The 18,264-nt window shown below is 47.4% G+C and overlaps 4 protein-coding genes across 4 annotated transcripts; 2 read left to right on the top strand and 2 right to left on the bottom strand.

Annotated features, from left to right (window-relative positions):
- The first annotated feature begins 4,273 nt into the window (after window positions 1-4,273).
- Window positions 4,274-10,682, top strand: BDBG_09314 (nuclear localization protein). Its single transcript, XM_031723958.1, has 3 exons — window positions 4,274-6,854; window positions 7,063-7,206; window positions 7,284-10,682. Exons 1-3 carry the CDS (start codon window positions 6,752-6,754, stop codon window positions 9,245-9,247), a joined length of 2,211 nt encoding a protein of 736 aa, XP_031581343.1. The 5' UTR covers window positions 4,274-6,751; the 3' UTR covers window positions 9,248-10,682.
- On the bottom strand, window positions 10,467-16,747 carry BDBG_09313 (homeobox transcription factor). The gene is made up of 4 exons (XM_002620243.2): window positions 16,457-16,747; window positions 16,165-16,347; window positions 13,646-16,095; window positions 10,467-13,556 (listed from the first exon to the last, which is right to left on the bottom strand). The coding sequence occupies exons 3-4, from the start codon at window positions 13,976-13,978 to the stop codon at window positions 11,679-11,681; spliced, it is 2,211 nt and encodes a 736-aa protein (XP_002620289.1). The 5' UTR covers window positions 13,979-16,095; window positions 16,165-16,347; window positions 16,457-16,747; the 3' UTR covers window positions 10,467-11,678.
- BDBG_09312 (uncharacterized protein) lies at window positions 14,320-16,941 on the top strand (the record flags this gene model as incomplete). Its single annotated transcript, XM_031723957.1, has 7 exons — window positions 14,320-14,575; window positions 14,812-14,905; window positions 15,045-15,113; window positions 15,136-15,218; window positions 15,679-15,834; window positions 16,060-16,265; window positions 16,362-16,941. The coding sequence occupies 7 exons, from the start codon at window positions 14,320-14,322 to the stop codon at window positions 16,614-16,616; spliced, it is 1,119 nt and encodes a 372-aa protein (XP_031581342.1). The 3' UTR covers window positions 16,617-16,941.
- Window positions 16,942-17,230: 289 nt separating this feature from the next.
- BDBG_09311 (uncharacterized protein) lies at window positions 17,231-18,264 on the bottom strand (the record flags this gene model as incomplete). Its single annotated transcript, XM_031723956.1, has 4 exons — window positions 17,231-17,272; window positions 17,327-17,415; window positions 17,866-18,045; window positions 18,128-18,264. Coding segments are annotated over 4 exons (447 nt in total), but the record flags the coding sequence as incomplete, so codon positions are not given.

Raw genomic sequence — 18,264 nt, 5'->3', positions numbered from 1 at the left:
AAGCTCCAAGCTCCACCAGTCATCAAGACTGTTCTATTTCTGTGTAGAACTAAGTTATCCATTGCCCATTTTCAAGAATGAGATGAGATTTCAAAATAAACAGGCCTTGAGAGGAGCACAGCCTAGAATATCAGAGTCAATGTTGATGTTGAAATGTGAACCCCCCAGCAACAACGAGGTGTGTGAATGAGGGTTTTCTGTGCTCTGGCCAAAGGCCAAAAGAGGTAATAGAGCCGTTTTGATGTAATGGTCAGATGAGGGTATAAATGTATCATTAATGGACAGGGTTCTGTTTGATAGGGCTTTTTTATCACCCCAGGCAAGACACACGAAGGAATAAATGATGTAGGTGGCAAGGTTTAATGTTGCCTACATACATCCAGAAACTAATAGTAGTCTCATAACTTCAGGGGCGGGAGACATTGTCCGGGAAAAGGGTTGGCGGGTGTGTGAGAAGAGAAAGTATCTTGATCGACATTGTAAACCCCCCTTTCTCTCTCCTCCCTGCTCATGTCACTCTGTACCTACATAGAATCGAATGTAGTGACAGGTGACACCTGCTTTGTACATACTTTGGTGGTTAGTTCTATACGGAGTATACTCACAGACAATGGGGGACGGAATTTACACCTCCTTTCTTTTATATAACTACCCCATAACTACAGATAGATCATGGGCATTTTAAAATCCAACCGCCCACCCCACCCTGTAACTTCCCGAGCTGCTGCGGGAGTAGATCCCTTTAAAGCTAAATATCATACCCGCTGTCCGGGCTTTAACGAACAAACTCCTCCCGAGCAACCCGTCAAAAGCTTAGAGTCGAGCCGAGTCGGGTCAACCCGCCATCCTGGGAACCCCTAACTTAAGTAAACAGGCGCGTCCAACCCCTAAGTTTTCAACATAGCCAGCAGCATCGCAACGAGCCAACCAAAGGCGGCAAATTTGACGGGATAGATCCGAGATGGCAGAGAAAGGATTAGCAGGATGTAAAAACAGCTCCACTCCACTAGTTACCAGGCGTCGCACTTTTCCTCCTGTGTTGCCCTGCCTTGCCTTGCCTCCCCTTCGTGTATTTCCCTAAGTTAGTTACTGTACATGTACTCTCATTTAATCACGACCGGGATGTGTGCGATTGTAAGTTATTTAACTGATTACCGCACACTATGTATTGTATGTACCATCCTCCGATCTCCGATCTATGTAGGTACTGTGTGTATCTACGTAGGTAGCCATTTATCATTACACTGCGTAAAAACTTCAATCATAAATCCCATCTGTCGCAATTCATTGACTCCAGCTTGAAAACCACCCCCTTTTTTAACCCTGATGAACACGCAAGTAAGAACTTGCACCTATGCAACCTGATTGAATTTTGAATTTATCGCTTTCTGATGTCTCTCCAATTACACCAAAAAAAAAAAAAAAAAAAAAAAAAAAAATCATATCCTCCCCCACGTTCGATACAAATTCCTTTTGTCTTTTCAAGCTCGCACGCACCTCAGCTAACTAGCCAGACCAGGCACCACCACCACTCTCACCTCTCACTCCTGAGGTCCCCTATCTTAGGGGGGACAGAGCTCCCCTCCCTCCCTCTGAGCGTTCCAACCACCCCAAACTTTTCCCTGGATGGGATGGAGGGAAACGGGGGCACTGTGGGCTCGATAGGCGTCTCTAACTGGCCCCTCTCTTCTTGAGCCTTACACAAGAAACCCCACGCAGGCACCCCACCTGTTTTAAAGCTGTTTTAAAGGGTGTGGTATGGGATGTTGACAGAAGAAGGCAAAAGGCATTAAAAGAAAGGGAAGGGGGAAAAAGAAAAAAAGAAAAAAAGAAAAATCCCCGCGCGCTTGTGGCTTTCTTGATTTCTCGTTCTTTTCTTTTCTTTTCTTTCCTTTTTTTTTTTTTTTTTTTTTTTTTTTTTTTTTTTTTTTGAGAATTTTTAACCCAGGTGCCAGTTAACCAATCTAGGTAGGGTAGCCAACTTATTAGATATCAGGGGTTCACGTACGGAGAAGTTATGTGTATATATGTACAGTAACTTTGTTTGATGAGAACGGGCCAAAAGAGAAGTAAATATCACTAAGTTTTTATCTGTGCTCGAAGTTCCAGTGATTCGTAGCTCTCTCACAGACCAACTCCCGTCGAAGTCCCAAGAAAATATATAGTTATATATATAATTAAGAAAGAGAAAAGAAAACGGAACGAATAATGAAAAATGACAGAATGGGCAACACGATCTCAGGAAAGTGAAGAAATGGGGCGCACAAGCTCCGGAGGGTCTGGGCGTTTCTTTGGGTGTGGTGCGCCTCGTTCGGGGGGGGGGATTTGGTAATACCCACTTATGAACTTAACTAGTTAGGTATTATGATTAACTAACTACTCCGTAGTTATTGCATAATAACTAACTAGTTATTGCCCAATGCCCAACAAGAAGGTCCACGGGTGAGTGCTTTTTAGGTTTAGGTTTTTGCGGGGTAGTTAGCGTCGCGGTAAACTTAACCCTCCATTTTTTTAAACTTGCTCTGGGCGGGCGGGGCGGGGCGGTTGATGGATGGGTGGAATGGAGGCTCTGGTTTTCAAAGTGCATTTAAAATAAATAAGAAAGAAAGGTGGCAAGGGCGAATTTGTATGGATCCCATGACGGTGGGTGGATACTGAGGAATGTATACGGAGTATACCATAAACGATGGAGCTGGGCTGTATAAATTCATGTTAACAAGTAACTACAGTGGTTTGACAGAGAATGCGATCGTGCTGTGATTGGGTGGGGGGCAGTAAAGCTAACAATCCATCAGGTGGATGCGTGCGACCGGGCGGCAAATCCTTTAAAAATAAAAAATAAAAATAAAAATAAAAAATAAAAATATTAAATATTATTCTCTAAACATTGGGAATGAATTAGAGGACAAAACAAAGCCTGTTCCCTCATGCTGAGCAAAAGAGTACAGTACATTACATTCTTCAGTAGCGAAAATAGCTTCAGTTAAGAGTTAATTATTGTTGCGCACATACCAGGGGGCGCACAATGATGTATTTTATTGCCCTTCCAAGTGCATACATACATGATTCTGCAGGCTGAAGGGGACATACACACCCAAGAGCATTGTATTTTTCTCTCCCTCTCCCTTTCTCCGTTTTGGCAACAGGAAAGAAGGAAGGAAGGCAACTAACTAGCTGACTGCGCAACACGGGGGAACAGGGATAACTACTCCTTCATATCTTGACCTTCGTGCTGCCAAACAACCAACAAGCCTTCCACCCCCCCCCTTTCTTCCTTGTCGGCCCATAGCTTGTACTCGTCGAGTGATCAGTACTAACCGTGCATTGGTAGATGTACAGTACATGTACGTGCATGCAAGTATGCCTAGAAGGAACCGGCCTTGCTGTGCCGAGTAGGACAAGAGCAGGAGATAAAAGAGCCCTGGTGGTTCTTCGGGTGATGGACATTGTGCAGGAGCCTGCGCACCGCCTCCCTTGTGCTCCCCCCTTCTTCCCCCTCATTCCCTCTCATTCCCTCATTCCCTCTCTCTTCCCTTCCCAGGTCTCCAAAGCCAAGCGCAACGGATGCGCGTCGAATCATAACCGAGCAGCAACAGTAGCGTTATTCATCGGCCATTTTCACCTCGCACCGGGGGTTATAAAACAAAAAACCTTCATGCATGGTGAATCAAGTACGGCGATCGGTGATAGGACAATGAAACGATGCAGACAGACCAAGGGTGGCGGTTTTTTTTTTTTTTTTTTTTTTTTTTTTTTTTTCCCTTCCCTCTTCTCAGTTGTCCATCCGGCCAAAGGAAGATAGAACTGCTAGCAGGAGCAATACCGCGCAAAAAAAGAAAAAAAGAAGGAAAGATAGAAAAAAAAGGGAAAAATGCCAGCCGTCGGAAGTGAATGGCCATGCAAGTTCCGAAAGAAAAGAAAGTAGGGTTTTTTTTTAGCTCTTGAGGCCTATGCCTTTTGTAGATTGTGTAGGATAGGTATTGTATCTCTCTTTTAAGGGAGTTATTGCTTGTTCAGTTCCCGAGTAAGTAATGCGCCAGAGACCTGACCACACTCTTTCTGCCGAAGAGAATTTCCTGGACAATGATCTTAACCCTGTCGTATATCATCATGCCCATGCGCTGGGCATTGTTCAGCATCCTTACAGCGTAAAACACAAAGAAGGGTCAAAGTCAAATATTTAGTTAAACAATTGAATCATCTGACAAATTTTCTTCTTCGTTTTCCGTCATTCCCGCTTGAACTAAACTAAACTTGATCCCAGGATTAGCTCCGTCGTGCTACTCCAATCAAGATGGATATTGGCCGCCGTTTTGGTTACCAGAATCCAAGGGCGGCGCGTGAGGAAACTAAACTCTCTCCAAGCCCAAGCCATGTTTTCCCATTTTTGCTTTGTTTCCTGTGAGCGTTTGGGAGCAAAAGAGCAGACGATCGCCTTGGCCCGTGTTGGTGTGTGTTATCAATTAACTAGTTATCAAGTGGGAATAAAAAAAAAAGAAAAAGCAAACGAAAGGCGAAGGCTTCCCCCGCCAGCCAGTTAAAGCGCGGTGTCCCCCTCCCTGTCTCGTGATGTCTTGGAGTAGTTAGTTATTATTCCTCCTATATTTCCAGTCCCAAGACGCCCGCGCATTCTTCGTCCTTCATCGCAACCCCTCCTTCGATGCCGGTTTGACTTTGCCTAAAATAATCCCCCCCCCACCTCACCTGCTTGCTTCCCTCCAGCTCCTGTCTTCCCTCGCATTACAGCGTATTTTCCTCTTTACTTTTTTGTTTTTTGTTTTTTGTTTTTGTTTCTTGGAATAGTTAATAATAATACATACCAATCCAAGGACCCAGTGACCCGACCTTTGGCCCCAGCCGCAGCCTTGTCCAGTCCAATAACCGTCGCCTTGCCTATCCTATCTATCTATCCCCCTTCCCCAGATTTTCGATTTCCACTCGCAGGGCCGCCCTCCCTTTCCCATTCGATTCCCCCATCCATACAGGCCATACCCAACTCCCGTTCCTCCCGTTCCTCCCTTCCTCCCCCCCTCCCCTCCCCTCCCCTCCATCGCTCGCTCTCCCTCTCTCTGTGTGTGTCCTCTCACCGCTTCCTAGCCTATCAACGGCTAAGTTGGCGAGTCTATTTCCTTGTTTCCAATCGTTGCTCCCTTTTTTTTCCCGCCGGCCCCGCCCTACTCGATTAGGATTGTTCTGCCGGCCCCGAGAGCTGCAACCCTCCCCCTCTTGGAATTTGTTTTTTAACTTGTCCGGAGTTATCTCGTACTGCAACTTGGTATCCGCTTTTTGCTGATGCAAGAAGGCGGGACCCCCCCTCCCCCCCAATATTACTATTCCTTCCCAGCTGATGTGGAAGGGCCAAGATAATAATTAACAAGAAAATAAATCCCCCGCCCAGCGTACGTAAGGAAAGGAGAGAGAAAGATACAAATCAAGCACTAAGACGCAAACGGGAAGCGGAAGATATTTGATATTATATACGTAACTAAGAAAAAAGAAGGACGAAAGAAGCCAGCGAAGAAAACGAAAGAAGGATGCCAGCCTGACCCGCCCACCATACTCTTCCTACTTCTTGCTACATATATACTTCTACATATATATATATATATATACCTTTTTTTTCATCCCTATATTTCATCCCCTGCCATACTTCGTCGTCCTTTGTCCCTCATCCTCTCTGCAAAATCTACAACCTCTCTCCTCTCCCTTCCTAACTCCGCCGGAGTGAGTTAGGGCTTCCGGCGCTGACTCAGCTTCCGTCTTGCCCCAGCAGAGCCGCAAATCAGTCGGCTGACTAAGCCCAGCATACCGTACCTGCCCGTACCTGTCCGTACCGTATCACGCCCGTACCTTACGCTGACCGTACCTGTACCGATCCCATACCCCGACGAACGCCGCCGACGCCCGCCAAAGTTCCCTGGTCTTGTCATCCGCTTACCTCGCCTGTTCCTTCCCGTACATCCTTACTCCGTACTGTTGTATACACACTTACGCTTGTCTGTGTGGCTGCTTTTCTATCGTCATCGGGTTTTCTCCCTCGTCCGTCGCCTTTTTGCAACCTCACCTTCGCATCCATCCCCATCCCCATCCCCATCCATCCCCATCCTCGCCCGTCGCCTCCATCATCCTTCCCATCCACCCATCCGCCCACCCATCACCATCTCCCGCACATGTCGTCTCCTCCTCGTCCTTCTCCTCCGTGCCTGTCCTCGCTTGCCGGCTGCTAACGGCGATATCGCGCCCGCTAAGTCGGCCGTTTGAGTTCACCAACTGCTGCTGTTCCCACTAGTTACTGCTTGCTGCCTTTGGGCGCCGCGCAGCTCAGGTGCAGCTCCCTCTGCGACCCCATCGCACCGTTGAGCAAAAAGGATCTTCTTCACCTTGCATCGCATCGTGTGCGTCGCCAACACATCACTAGCCATCGGAAAGCTTCATCCTCGGACTGGTCTCATTCCAACGCCCTCACTAGATTTTTTCACTGGTCTCAACCACCCGCGGCTTCCTGCTTACACATCCGTCCCCTTGGACGCGACCCACCCCACCCAGTCCCTCCTCCCTCGTCCCCGTCCCGCCCCCTTCACTTCATTCGTCGTTTCCTCCCACACTCTCTCTTCTCCACCACTCAGAACCCCCGCCGTCGCGGCTGTCTGGTCCAACCGGTATCGTTCGCGCGCTTTTCGGTTAACTACCCGGTTCACTTTGTACCCGTCGATCCTTGGCCCGCTCCACCTCCCCTCCTGTGTGGCACACCATGTATACTACTCAACATCCCGTTTCCGCCCCGATGAACGGCATGGGTTCCGATCTGATTGATGGTTCTGGCACTATCAACCCTGCTGCTTTGAACACTCCTGGTAATGATTCCTTCTCTTGGTCGCGCTTTTTCATTCTCTTTCACCCCCCCCGGTTCCTTTTCCTGTCTTCAGTCGCGTTGTGGGGGGAGATATTGTCTTTTTCTAGAGGCCAAGATTTCCATTTCTATCTTCGATCTCCTTTGATACCATGAATCACCGCACGATCGCAAGAATATTCCTAGCTTGATGCTGACTTTTTCATTATCAGTCCCTGTTTCGCAGTCTTCTCTTGCCGCGCCTTCCGCGACTACCACCTCCAATGTCAACTCCAGCGCAAGCCCAAGAGGCACGAAACGAAGTAGACCAACAGAACAGTATGGCGATCAGCCTGCGGAAGGTGAAATAGAGGAAGGTATGTTGCTGCCATTTTGATATTTCTATCATCCTGCCTTTGCTATTTTGCCGGTTTACCGTACCTAACTTGTATAGTCCCGGATGATCATGGCCGTCGCAAAAGAGGTCGACCGCCCAAGACGCCCAAAGTCTCGTCCGCCACAAACCCGGCTGCTACACCTGCATCGCAAAGGCCAAAATCGTCCCCCGCTCAGACACAGATTTCTCATCTCCCTCCTCAGCCTATCCCACAACATGCCACGGCCACCGCACAGACGTCTACGCCAGCTAAAACCACACTCACCAAGTCACTAGTCAAGGCCCTACCTACCGTTAGAGACCATACCACGGACCAGTTGGGGGAAGAAGGAGATGAATATATACCCAAAGAATTCGACGAGAATGGTGAAAAGAAAGTCGACGCGCTGGGTTACCCACAGGACAAACGCAAGTATAAATGCAGGACCTTCTGTGTGCCGAACCGCGGAAAGAAACTCTTCATGCTGGCCACGGAATGCGCTAGAGTGCTGGGATATCGAGATTCTTATCTTCTCTTCAACAAGAATAGATCACTCTATAAAATTATTGCAAGCCAAGCAGAGAAGGATTCCTTGATTCAGCAGGACATTTTGCCGTACTCGTATCGTTCTCGACAGATCGCGATTGTGACAGCGAAATCTATGTTCCGTCAATTCGGCAGCAGAGTCATTCTTGAGGGACGGCGGGTTCGAGATGATTATTGGGAGAGCAAGGCCCGAAAGCAAGGTTTTACTGAAGAGGATCTGGCCGGCGAGAAACGACCAGGGGCTGCGAAGGCCAGAGATGCGGCCGCTGCAGAGGCCGCAAATGCGGGACTGATACCAAATTTGGGCCAGAGCGATATTATATATAGCAACGGCCCTCATATTGACGGCATCCCACCCGACATGCCTCCGCATCCAGCGAGTCTAACGCCTCTGCCCATGATTCATTTGGCCCCAGCAGATGATCCTCGACTGAGAGAGTTCAACTCCATACCTCGACCGAGACAGGAACCCACAGGGCAACCATTCCACGACCGTACCCAACCTAGCAGTGGTGCAGAAATAATGAACCATGCATCTCATACTGCCGACTTTAGCAAGATTTTAAATCAGCAACGTGGATATCGTGCGAAAGGACTTGACGAACACTGGAATAAGAAGCGCGATACCCCTCTGTCCAGTCAATCGCCAGCTGGTCAAGTCGAGCACCCCCCAGGGGGCCATCAGTCGCTCCAATCGCCACAACTGACATCTGGTATGATTAATGCCAACCAACACCCAACCGTTTTGCCGCATACGCAAATGATGACCCCTCAACAATCCTATTCTCAGCCTTCCCATCAACAAATGTCCATACCCCAATCTCCGCTGCGAGGAATGCCGCAGGGAATGCGCCCTGATCAGCCTCAGCATCGCTCATCTAGCATCTCCCTTGCTTCTCCCGGCTCAAGTCAAACCTCGCAGTATCCTTACCCTCAAAATCCACAACTTTGGGGTCAGCCACCTCCGCAACCACAGCCATCCCCCCTGTCCGCGTCCCACTCGATTGGAGTGCCACAATACGCTCCACAGATGCACCCGCAACAACAGCAATCCCCTTCGCCGCATCTACACAACACGCAACCACTCCACCATTCCCAGTCTCCGCGCCACCAACACCGTGCTCCACCTTCTCAGCTTCACGCACAGACACCATCCCAACAGCAGCAGCAGCAACAACAGCAACAACAACAGCAGCATCAGCAGCATCAGCAGCAGCAGCATCAGCAACAACAGAATCTTGCCGCTATGGGTTACCCGGGTGTCTCAGCAGCTGCATACTCTAACATGGCAGCCACGCGCGCCATGTACCCATCCTCCCAAGGCCCTGCCGGCTCGCAGCAGTATATGTCCGGACCGCAATCAACAATGGGTATGGGCATGGGTACCAGTGCTTCCATGCCGGGGTGGCCTAGCACCACGGCTGGAGGGTCGATGCAACCTGGTGGACAGCCACAGCCGGGCTCAGGACCTGGTGGCTGGCCATCGTCATTTTGAAGAAGCTGTGAAGTGATGGATTGGGTAGGAAATTTGTTTTTATGTGAAACTCAAAAAGAAACGATAGCTTGCCGGAACTTGCATTTGTTTCTCACCATAATTTGTTCACTTCACTACTCATACCTGGTTTTTGCTTTTCTTTCCTTTTTATTCCCCATCTTGACTCTTTCATTGATGGCTGTTTTGTTCCATATTCTCCCTGTTTTATTTATTTGAAACTCGCTTTTTCCCTTTTCGAGTCTGGGTTTTAAAAATTGATACCTCTAATGCAATAATTTGTTCCTGAACATATAGATGTAATCACTAACCTATTCTTTTTCTTTATACACAACTGTTGACACTGCTTCTCACTTTTCTTCTACAATTGTTTCTATGTATCTATTCAACATTTCCTTTCTTCATTGCTACTTATACTGTTGGTTCTTTTCACTCATCATATCTTCATTTCTCATTTCTCTTGTTTCCCCCTTGAAAAAACATATTCATCTTCACTTTTCTCATCATGTATTCATTTCCATCAATTCATTCATCTCTCAATTTGGTAAAGCTTTTCCTTTCTTCTTTGTCTCTTCTTCTACTTTTCTTTTGAGTCACGCACACATCCTCCCCCTTTTTCTCCCTCTTTTCCCCACCTCTGTTTTCTTTCTTCTTCGTTGCCTATAGCAAAATGTACAAGGTTTGTCTGTTACTTCTTGTCTCATCATTGTCAAAGTCATTTCTTCTTTATTACATTTTTATTTACTGCTTACTCTTTTCCACTCATTATCACATTCTGTTCCTGCAACCTACTTTATCTTATTACTTTTTAACTTAGTATTAGTGTTATTACTTAAGTTCTTTTCTCTTCTCCTTTCTCTTCTTTTTTCTTCTACTATATACATTTTTACTCTTGTGTTAATTATATTTTAATTCATTCTTCTTTATATAGCTATGTTCTGTTCTGTCATCTGGAATTTTTTCATGATATAATTTGTATTAATTGTATCTAGTTTTTGTCTTACATTTATGGTTTTCTTTTCTCATGTCTGTGCTTTAACTTTTCATGTATTCATTCATTCTAGTTTTTTTTTGTGTTTTTGATGATGGCTTTTTTCCCTTCTCTTTTTACTCTTCAATAAAACAAAAATGTGTTTCAGCTAGCTTGATGCATTTATTGATTGAGTCACTGAACTGAGTTTGAACTGAACCTTTTACTCTATCAAAATGTTACCAGAAGAAGCAAAGAATAAAATAATATTTTATTTCTATTATATACAATGTGCCCGGTAGTAAGTGACATAATGCTATTTATATTAATAGAATTGAGTAATGCTGTATTATAAAGGTGTATAGATATGAAGAATTAAACAGCAATATTATATTCCGGGCGTATACGCTGGTTGTAGAGAAGCAGTAAGAAGATAGATAGATATTGTAGACGTTTATCATAGAGTAGAAGTAAGAAGATGAAAAAAAAAGAAAAAAAAAAAAGAAAGAAAGAAAGAAAAGAAAAACAGAAAGCTATCAGAAAGAAAATTTGAAAAAAAATATAACTGAAGCAGACAAAAACCAACGCATAAGAATAAGAATGAAAACAATAAAAAAAAACGGGGGAAAGAAAACAGCATTGTTAGAAGAAGTAGTAGTGAAAGAACTGAGAAAGTAACATGCTAAGCTATATTAAAAAAAACGTATTCAAGGGGTATTATTAAAAAATAGTAAGAGAGGAGACAATAAACTAACAATGGTAAAAGGGGGAAAAGTCAAGGTTTCAGAGGCAGGAAGAAATGAGAATGTGAAGCGCCTGCGTAGAAGGAGAAGAAAGTAGGGAATTAGTTGATTAGAACATAATAATAGCTATTATCAGATATGGTGTTTTCGTGTGAGGACAAAGAAAAGAAAAAAAAAAGGATGAAAGTGAAATGAAATGAAACGATAGAAGCCAGGGGGGTACCGCCAAAATTTCCATTTCTGCGTGTCATATACAAACCGAAGAGTTGCTCCGCAGCAACAAAAGGACAAGGGAGAGAGGGAGAGAGACAGAGACAGAGACAGAGATTGCGAAATGGGTATTGATAGAATATATGTAGATGAGTAATGGACTAAGGAAAAGCATGACAAACAGGGCACGGGGGAGCTGGGTTAAGGTTCTCCCCTAGTAGTATTAGAAGTAATAATAGCAGTGGTGTAGTAATGTAAAGTTGCGTGACGTTTCCAACAAGTAAGGTTGGGTATTGCAAGATGAAAACAAAAGGCCGCAGCGAGTGATGGTGGGATAATTAGATTAAGCTCAAGCCAAGAGGGAAGAGAGCAAAGGATATTACAATTATATATTTGCGTGAGGTTTATTAGTAGAAATCGTAAACGGGCTGCTAAACTAGAGTTGGTTGGTTTGAGGGTGATTAAGTATTAATAGAGCCAACCCCGGATTCTAGAAGGGAAAATAAATTTTCTAGAAATCATTGGGCGTGTGGTTGGAGAATGTATAGTTCATGGGCTTCTGAGGGGGCAGCTGTTCGGCTGCCCGCCTGTGTGCTTCCTGCTGCTCTGGGAATTCCTGGATTAGAAATTCGGTCACTTTCTGTGAGCCAGGGGTGGAACCTTGGGGCGATGACGTTGTCGGCGTGCCGCAGCTTTTCACAGTGCATTGGGGTGATTCACTTTGGCTTGTCACTGTGTCCTCAACGAGAGCCGGATTTCCGGAATCGAAGGACTCCTCATAGGTAATTGGAGAAATATGCGTTGGCTGGGGCATATGGATTGTTGGCTGTTGTAAATGGGAAGTCTCTGGGGATGGCATTGAAGACACATCGGACCAGAGGCCACCATTCATCGGATTGGTTGGGACAGAGAGCGCGTACTCCTGAAATGTTGTACGCTGGGACGACGCAGACATCGGAACACCCATGGACTGATATTGCAAGTGTGATGGGACCCCTAAATGCAGTGGTGTCGTGGGCGGGGATTCGATGTGCACTTGCATAGGTTGGGATATGGGGAAAAATCGCGCGCAACCCATATCGTCCGTTGGAGAGACACAGTATTGGCTGTCATTCGGGGTTGGTGGAAGAAGAGTTCGGAGATCTTCTGGTGTCAACGGAGTTGGCGGAGCCAAGGTTGTTGTTACCAGACCAGGCACTGTTGACATCATGTCTGTCGCGTTGGCGCAATTGAAAAGGCTGGCTTCTGCGAAGCTAGTTATGCCTAGAGGGGAGCGTTGGGGAGCGGAGGCTTTTCGAATCCCCGGGTATCGAGAAGTGTGACTAGGGCTCAGGTTTTGGGTAGATTTCGCATGTCGAAGGACATGGCCGGCACCCATACCGTGAATCCTAGTGGTTGGAGACATGGACGAAGGTCCGTATGAACGGGACATGGAAGAAGTTCCGATGGCAGCCGGCCGGGGTCGCTTCCGTCTACCCGCAATATCAACTTCTTTCTCAGGATACCGCCAATTGGTGCTGGGCTCGGCTTGGTGGTGCAACTGTGCCAAGTTCAAATGGGGCGTATTTTGAGGAGATAATTCAATCACGTTGTTTATTTCAGTGTGGAATAGTGTATCTGCGAGCTCAGACTGTTCCGAGGAGTAAGAATCCCGCCGTGGTTCTTCAGGATACAGCGGAGACTGTAGTGCATGGAACGGTATTTGGTAAAAGCCGTCGCCTGAATCTTGGCTATTATGCCGTTGCTCTCCCACCAAGTGCGGCATGCTGTGGTAGCCCCATCCATCCGGCTCGTGGCTGAACTGGATACTAGGGAAATGCGGGCTCCCCTGAACGCGGATTTCGAGTGGGTTGTCATGGTGCCTATTCAAATGGCCGAAATCAAAACTATCTTCGGCCCCTTGCGGGGAAGGCCATATGGCATGATTATGCTCCATTCCGTTCCATCCAGATAGGCTAGAAGTGAATGTGCTACCGCCGTTCTTTCCCGAAGGAGACTGAGAAAGATGATATGTGATAGCCGAAGACTCATGTCTATCTGGGCCATTATTCTCCACAGGCTGATTGAATTGGGCACTAGAGGGCATAGAGACGTTCATGGCTTTCTGGGGCGACTCAGGGCATCCGGTTTTGGTTGTGAAATCGGATGCTTGTTGTTGTTCCTCCTGCTTCGCCGGGCTCAAGGGACTTGAACAGGATGAAATAGAAGCGGGACGCTGGGTGGGGGTTGTGGACGATTCCGGGAGCTCCGATTGTTGCTTTGATTCTCCTTCTTTCTGCGGGGCGTCGTTATTTTGCCACTGTTCGTCTTTCTCACTCGCCTGCATTCTCTCGAATTCCTCCTGCCTCTTCTGTTGCTTTGCCTTTGCGCGCCGGTTTTGGAACCAATTCTACAACACGTTCATAGTTAGCAATCTTTCTTCCAATTGCCGGATAAAGGACCCAGAAAAAGAATGTGGGCAGGATTATATGTCCGTACAGCAACTCTGGGCAAAGTGAGATTTGTCTGCGCCGCTAATTGGCGCTTGACGTTGCTATTTGGCTTTGGATGGGCCTGAAACTGGGCTTCGAGGGTATCGACTTGTTGTTTTGTTAACCGGGGGCGCGATAGATTCTCCGTGTATTGCTCGAAGTCTTCCAGTAATGCAGCTTGGTGATAGTAATCTGCCAGATCGATCGGGGCGTTGGGGAGTAGATAAGTATCTACGGAGTGGCCCAATTGGGGGTGCCGGATCGGGACTCCATAGCCAACGGGCTGGTCAACGGGGATTGCATGTCCACCAAAAGGAAAGGGGTGATGAAGGTAGCTCATTATGCTCAAAGGTGGGTATAGAAAGGAGGAGTTGAATGTGACCGCAGCTCAGATGACAGAGAGTTGGGATTGCTGCACTGCAGGCAGCCGTGGAAGGAAGCCTATCTCATCGGAGGTGTGTAGTATTTCAGAGGTATGCCGTGAAGAAGGAAAGGTAGTGGTGCGGTGGACAGGAAATATGTCGTTGTTACGAAGGAGTGACAAAGGGTTGGATGTGGGACGTCGGGTCAGAAAGGAGTGACAAGGCGAGGGCCTAAGGTTAAAAACAGTAAAAGAGTGACCGTAATGAAGCCGGAGCAATGAATTAAGGATAGACAGATAGGCACAGAGAGAAATATAAAATGAAAGAAAGAAAAGAAGAAGACTGTGTGTTGAGAGAGGTCGTTGAGAGAGTGTGGGATAGAGAAAGAAGTCGTCGTCGTCGTCGTCGTCTTGAAGATGAGGAAGAGAAGACAGACGCCAAAAGTCAGACCGGGCTGCGGAGGGGAACGGCGGTACGGTACGGTACGGGTACAGGTACAGGGCCAGGCACCGTATTGGTCCTGTACCGGGGGGCGAGTTGGCTGCGGCAGGGTACCCGTACTGAGGAAACGGGCCGTATGTGACCGTACCACACCCAGGAACATCCGCCAGCAGGACCAGGTACTGGGGCAGCCCGCCTCAGTTACATCTGGTTATGTGCAACCAGGGGAGATACCTCGGGTACCAACCATGTCAACTGACCACGACGCACAAGTACTACTGCGGCTCTCTGTCAGGCCCAGTACGGTACTGTATGGAGCTGGTCGGGTCGTAGCACGAAATAATAAGCATCCACGCAGATAGTAATACAGCCAACCTCCTCCAAGACAGGCACAAAAGCCTCCAGCGTGTCGATCTATGGGGCTCCATGCGCTTGGAGGCTGTGGCCCTGTGGGTAACTAACTTGTAAGTAAGCCCGTCTGGATTTCCAAGGTTACAGGCTGCGAGTGGCAAGCTACTGCCGAATACCAAGGATTTTTGTGCTCCGCGTTTGCTCCGTGTCCAGACATCCAGGGACTACTCTGTACAGGCAATCATAATCCAGGCACACGGAGCTACCCGCCAGGAACAGGCTCCTCGTTTACGACATGTCTGATGGCTTCATCATAGATATGTAAGTTGCTTCCGATATCTAGCTGGCACTACCAGGGACCCCCGGCCGCGAAATGCCAGCTACTGAAATCGCGGGTGGTAGCAGGGCTTGTCGGAACTATCCCCTGTGCGTGCGGCCTTTATTTATCCTGGTCGAATGCTTGCACCCAGGATCCGTCGCTTCGAGGATGCTATTGGCTGGCGAGGGAGAATCCATCTCGAGACGGATGTTGCCCTCTTTCACAAGGGGAGGGCACGTTCACCCACCACCCTGTCTCTTGGGGGAAAAAAATAGTTCTGTTTTAGCTTCTATCATGACGGCAGTTCATGAGCCCAAAATGGCTTCGATGACTCGATGATTGTGCGGCCAAAATGACCGTCTGTCCGTCCATGTGACCTTTTTTTGCTCACCTTTCTCCTGTTGCTCAAAACTTGAATATACCGTGCACGGCTTTGGGGACACGCGTGCCAGACGAATTATATTTTGTTTATCCATGAATGAGAATAGAGGGTGTGGGCCGGGCAACCCGAGTAGTAGTTGACGTCAACGACTGTAATTCCTTTTCTTTCTTTTCCTCTTTTTACAGCGCATGGATACGCAAACGATTTACATTTTCGTGTAGGATTATTATGGGGCCACGCTGCCATTATTATTATCACTCCGTCTGATGGCCCATGCCACGGGCGGAGGAACGCCACCACTTCATATTTCGCGGCCCCCGATCCACCACTTCGGGGCTTCAGTCCGTAGCTTTCGGGACCCCGGGACCAACTCAACAGAGTAACTAACCCAACGAATTCGGTGAAGGTGGATAGATAGGCCACCAATAATGGTAGTCATGTACTCCGTGCCCAGTACTATTCCCCATTGACAGCCTGATGGCACCAAAGGTTGAAGATCTTAATCCTCTCAAGCACCACTAGCCTTGTTCCTGCTAGCCGCCCACTTTCTCACGAACTCCCATGAGTGCCTGTCCAAGTGATGCGTACGGAGTACACTGCATCTACAAAGTCATGTTCCTGCGTTAGCTCGACTCGTGTCGCGCGTCTGCATAGGGGCAAATTGGACCAACCAAAAATCCATGATCTGCTTGGTTTCACCACCCCTTGGGTCCCTAGTTTTATCCCGCCTCAAGAACGCAACTCCTTGTCTCAAGATCCATATCTTCAGTGCGTGCGTGAAGACGGTGTACCCGGGGAGAAAATAAGTCACAGGATGATGAAGAACAGGCTCTGTATTTGCAAGTATCTATTAGCTAAATTTGGTTAGTACGTACGTATTCAAATCTTCACCGGGCCCCACGATGACCGCCAGTCGAACGGGTCTGTTGAGTTGCGCGGCTGGGTGAAGTCACAACCCCATACTACTGCGTATACTTCCACTCTCCTCCGGCCAAGACGTCCTAGAATTGACGGATTCAATTTTGCCGCTGCGCTAAAGGAATGCGCGCCGAACACCTTATATTCGATGATGAATGGGCTCTTCTGTTCAGCATTCAGGGGTAATTTCTATTGGCGAGTTTGAACCAGCATCTTCTTCATGGATTGATTGATCAGTGCGATATCACCAACAGCCCGAGATCATCAAGCAAGCCCATCGTGATGCACAAGCAGCTATCCTCCAGCTGTTTCCGTTCTTCAGGAAACGGTCCAAAGTAAATACCACGAGTCTACAGCAAGGAATCTTGGAAGCTACTCCCCGATTCCGCCACAAGCCCCACTTGAAACTCTGATCAGACGTGTAATATTTTAGCCATCATTATTTCAAACTGAACCGTGATTACAGAAATAGTTACAGTTTCAATCGCAAGAGCTTCAAAGTGGGCGATAAATGCATTGTAGCCACGCCCAAACATTAAAAAGTCATCCGTCCTACGGATGACCTCGTGTGAATGTTACCTTCACCACATCTGGACAACACTCAGGAACGATACAAAAATAAAATTCAAAGCAAAATGAATCATAATATCTTTTCCGTCGAGCCCTCCCCGTCTGGATTCGCCAAATTTCCAATACTCTGAACCTGGGTAGCGGTGTTAGATTGAGATGGATGGCATGCAGGATGATCGTGCTGATTCTCGTCTGATCTCCTGGCCCCTGCCTTGATTTATTATGTACTCCGTACTCCGTACAGCGTACACACTCCATCAACTACCCCCTGCGCAAGCATCGACCAGCATGCTGACATGAAAGTCAGCATTGGGCCTGCGCAAACAAGAAGGACTCTATTCTTACACGTAGTTGTAATTTGGAATTCGATAATGGCACTTCCAGATCGAGTTATGAGCTGTGCAGCCACATTTTGGACCTGTGCTGGGCGAGAACTATAGGGATACATACCCGAACGGAAGGGGGATGGCAATAATCCTTGAGGGTGTATCGACCCTGAATGTACTGCCCAATGTATGTACCCCGGTATTTTCAGGAGCTGCTTCTCAGGTAAACAGCAAATACCCACCAGAGAGAGAGCACTTATGTCTGACCAAGGTTTTGCTATTTTTTGTTTTTATTTGATTTTTTCTCAAGCTCTTGTGCCTCACAGCAGAATCCACCACTCACAGCTCCCATGCCAACTGTTCGGTTTTTTAAATGCATTTAGCCTGGGTGCCAAAGCAGTGATCCTCAAAGAACCCCCCGAAGCTGCCAAATCTCTGGTTTCAAGTTGTCTTATATATTATGTGACTATTCTTCCCGAAAGTCGAGCTAACTTCATGATCCTCGACACGTTTCCACTTGTTTCACACTGGCCGCAGAAAGATGCACGGAATGCATACCTAGGTAATTCACCACGGCCGCGGTCACCCCATACAGTTTCTAAAACCTCAACTCTTGGTGGTGGGAAGCGAAACTGGCTGCGTAAGACAAAGCCCCCACTATGAATGGAGAGCCTGACGGCTGAAATAACCCACACAGAAAACGTTCCATCATTGGTATCTTGCTTCACCTTTTTGTCCCTGTCTTCCGAGAAAATTAGTAGACCTTCGTTAACTGCTAGGATAGGACAATCTCGTGTCGAAGGATTGAGAAGTGACCTACATAAATATTATTCCAGTGAGCAGACGGCCTGCGAAGCCGGTCGACCGGCTTCCCACAGCTTGAGCGGGCTTGGGAGACGTTGCTTGCGCAAATAGCCAACTTACAAGTGGACCTAGCGCTAGCCGTCCCTCTGCCAT

The sequence above is a fragment of the Blastomyces gilchristii genome (genome assembly GCF_000003855.2).
Source record: "Blastomyces gilchristii SLH14081 genomic scaffold supercont1.39, whole genome shotgun sequence".
Taxonomy (NCBI): Eukaryota; Fungi; Ascomycota; class Eurotiomycetes; order Onygenales; family Ajellomycetaceae; genus Blastomyces; species Blastomyces gilchristii.
The sequence above is the reverse complement of the archived record's forward strand: the minus strand, read 5'-3'. Positions and strand labels throughout refer to the sequence as shown.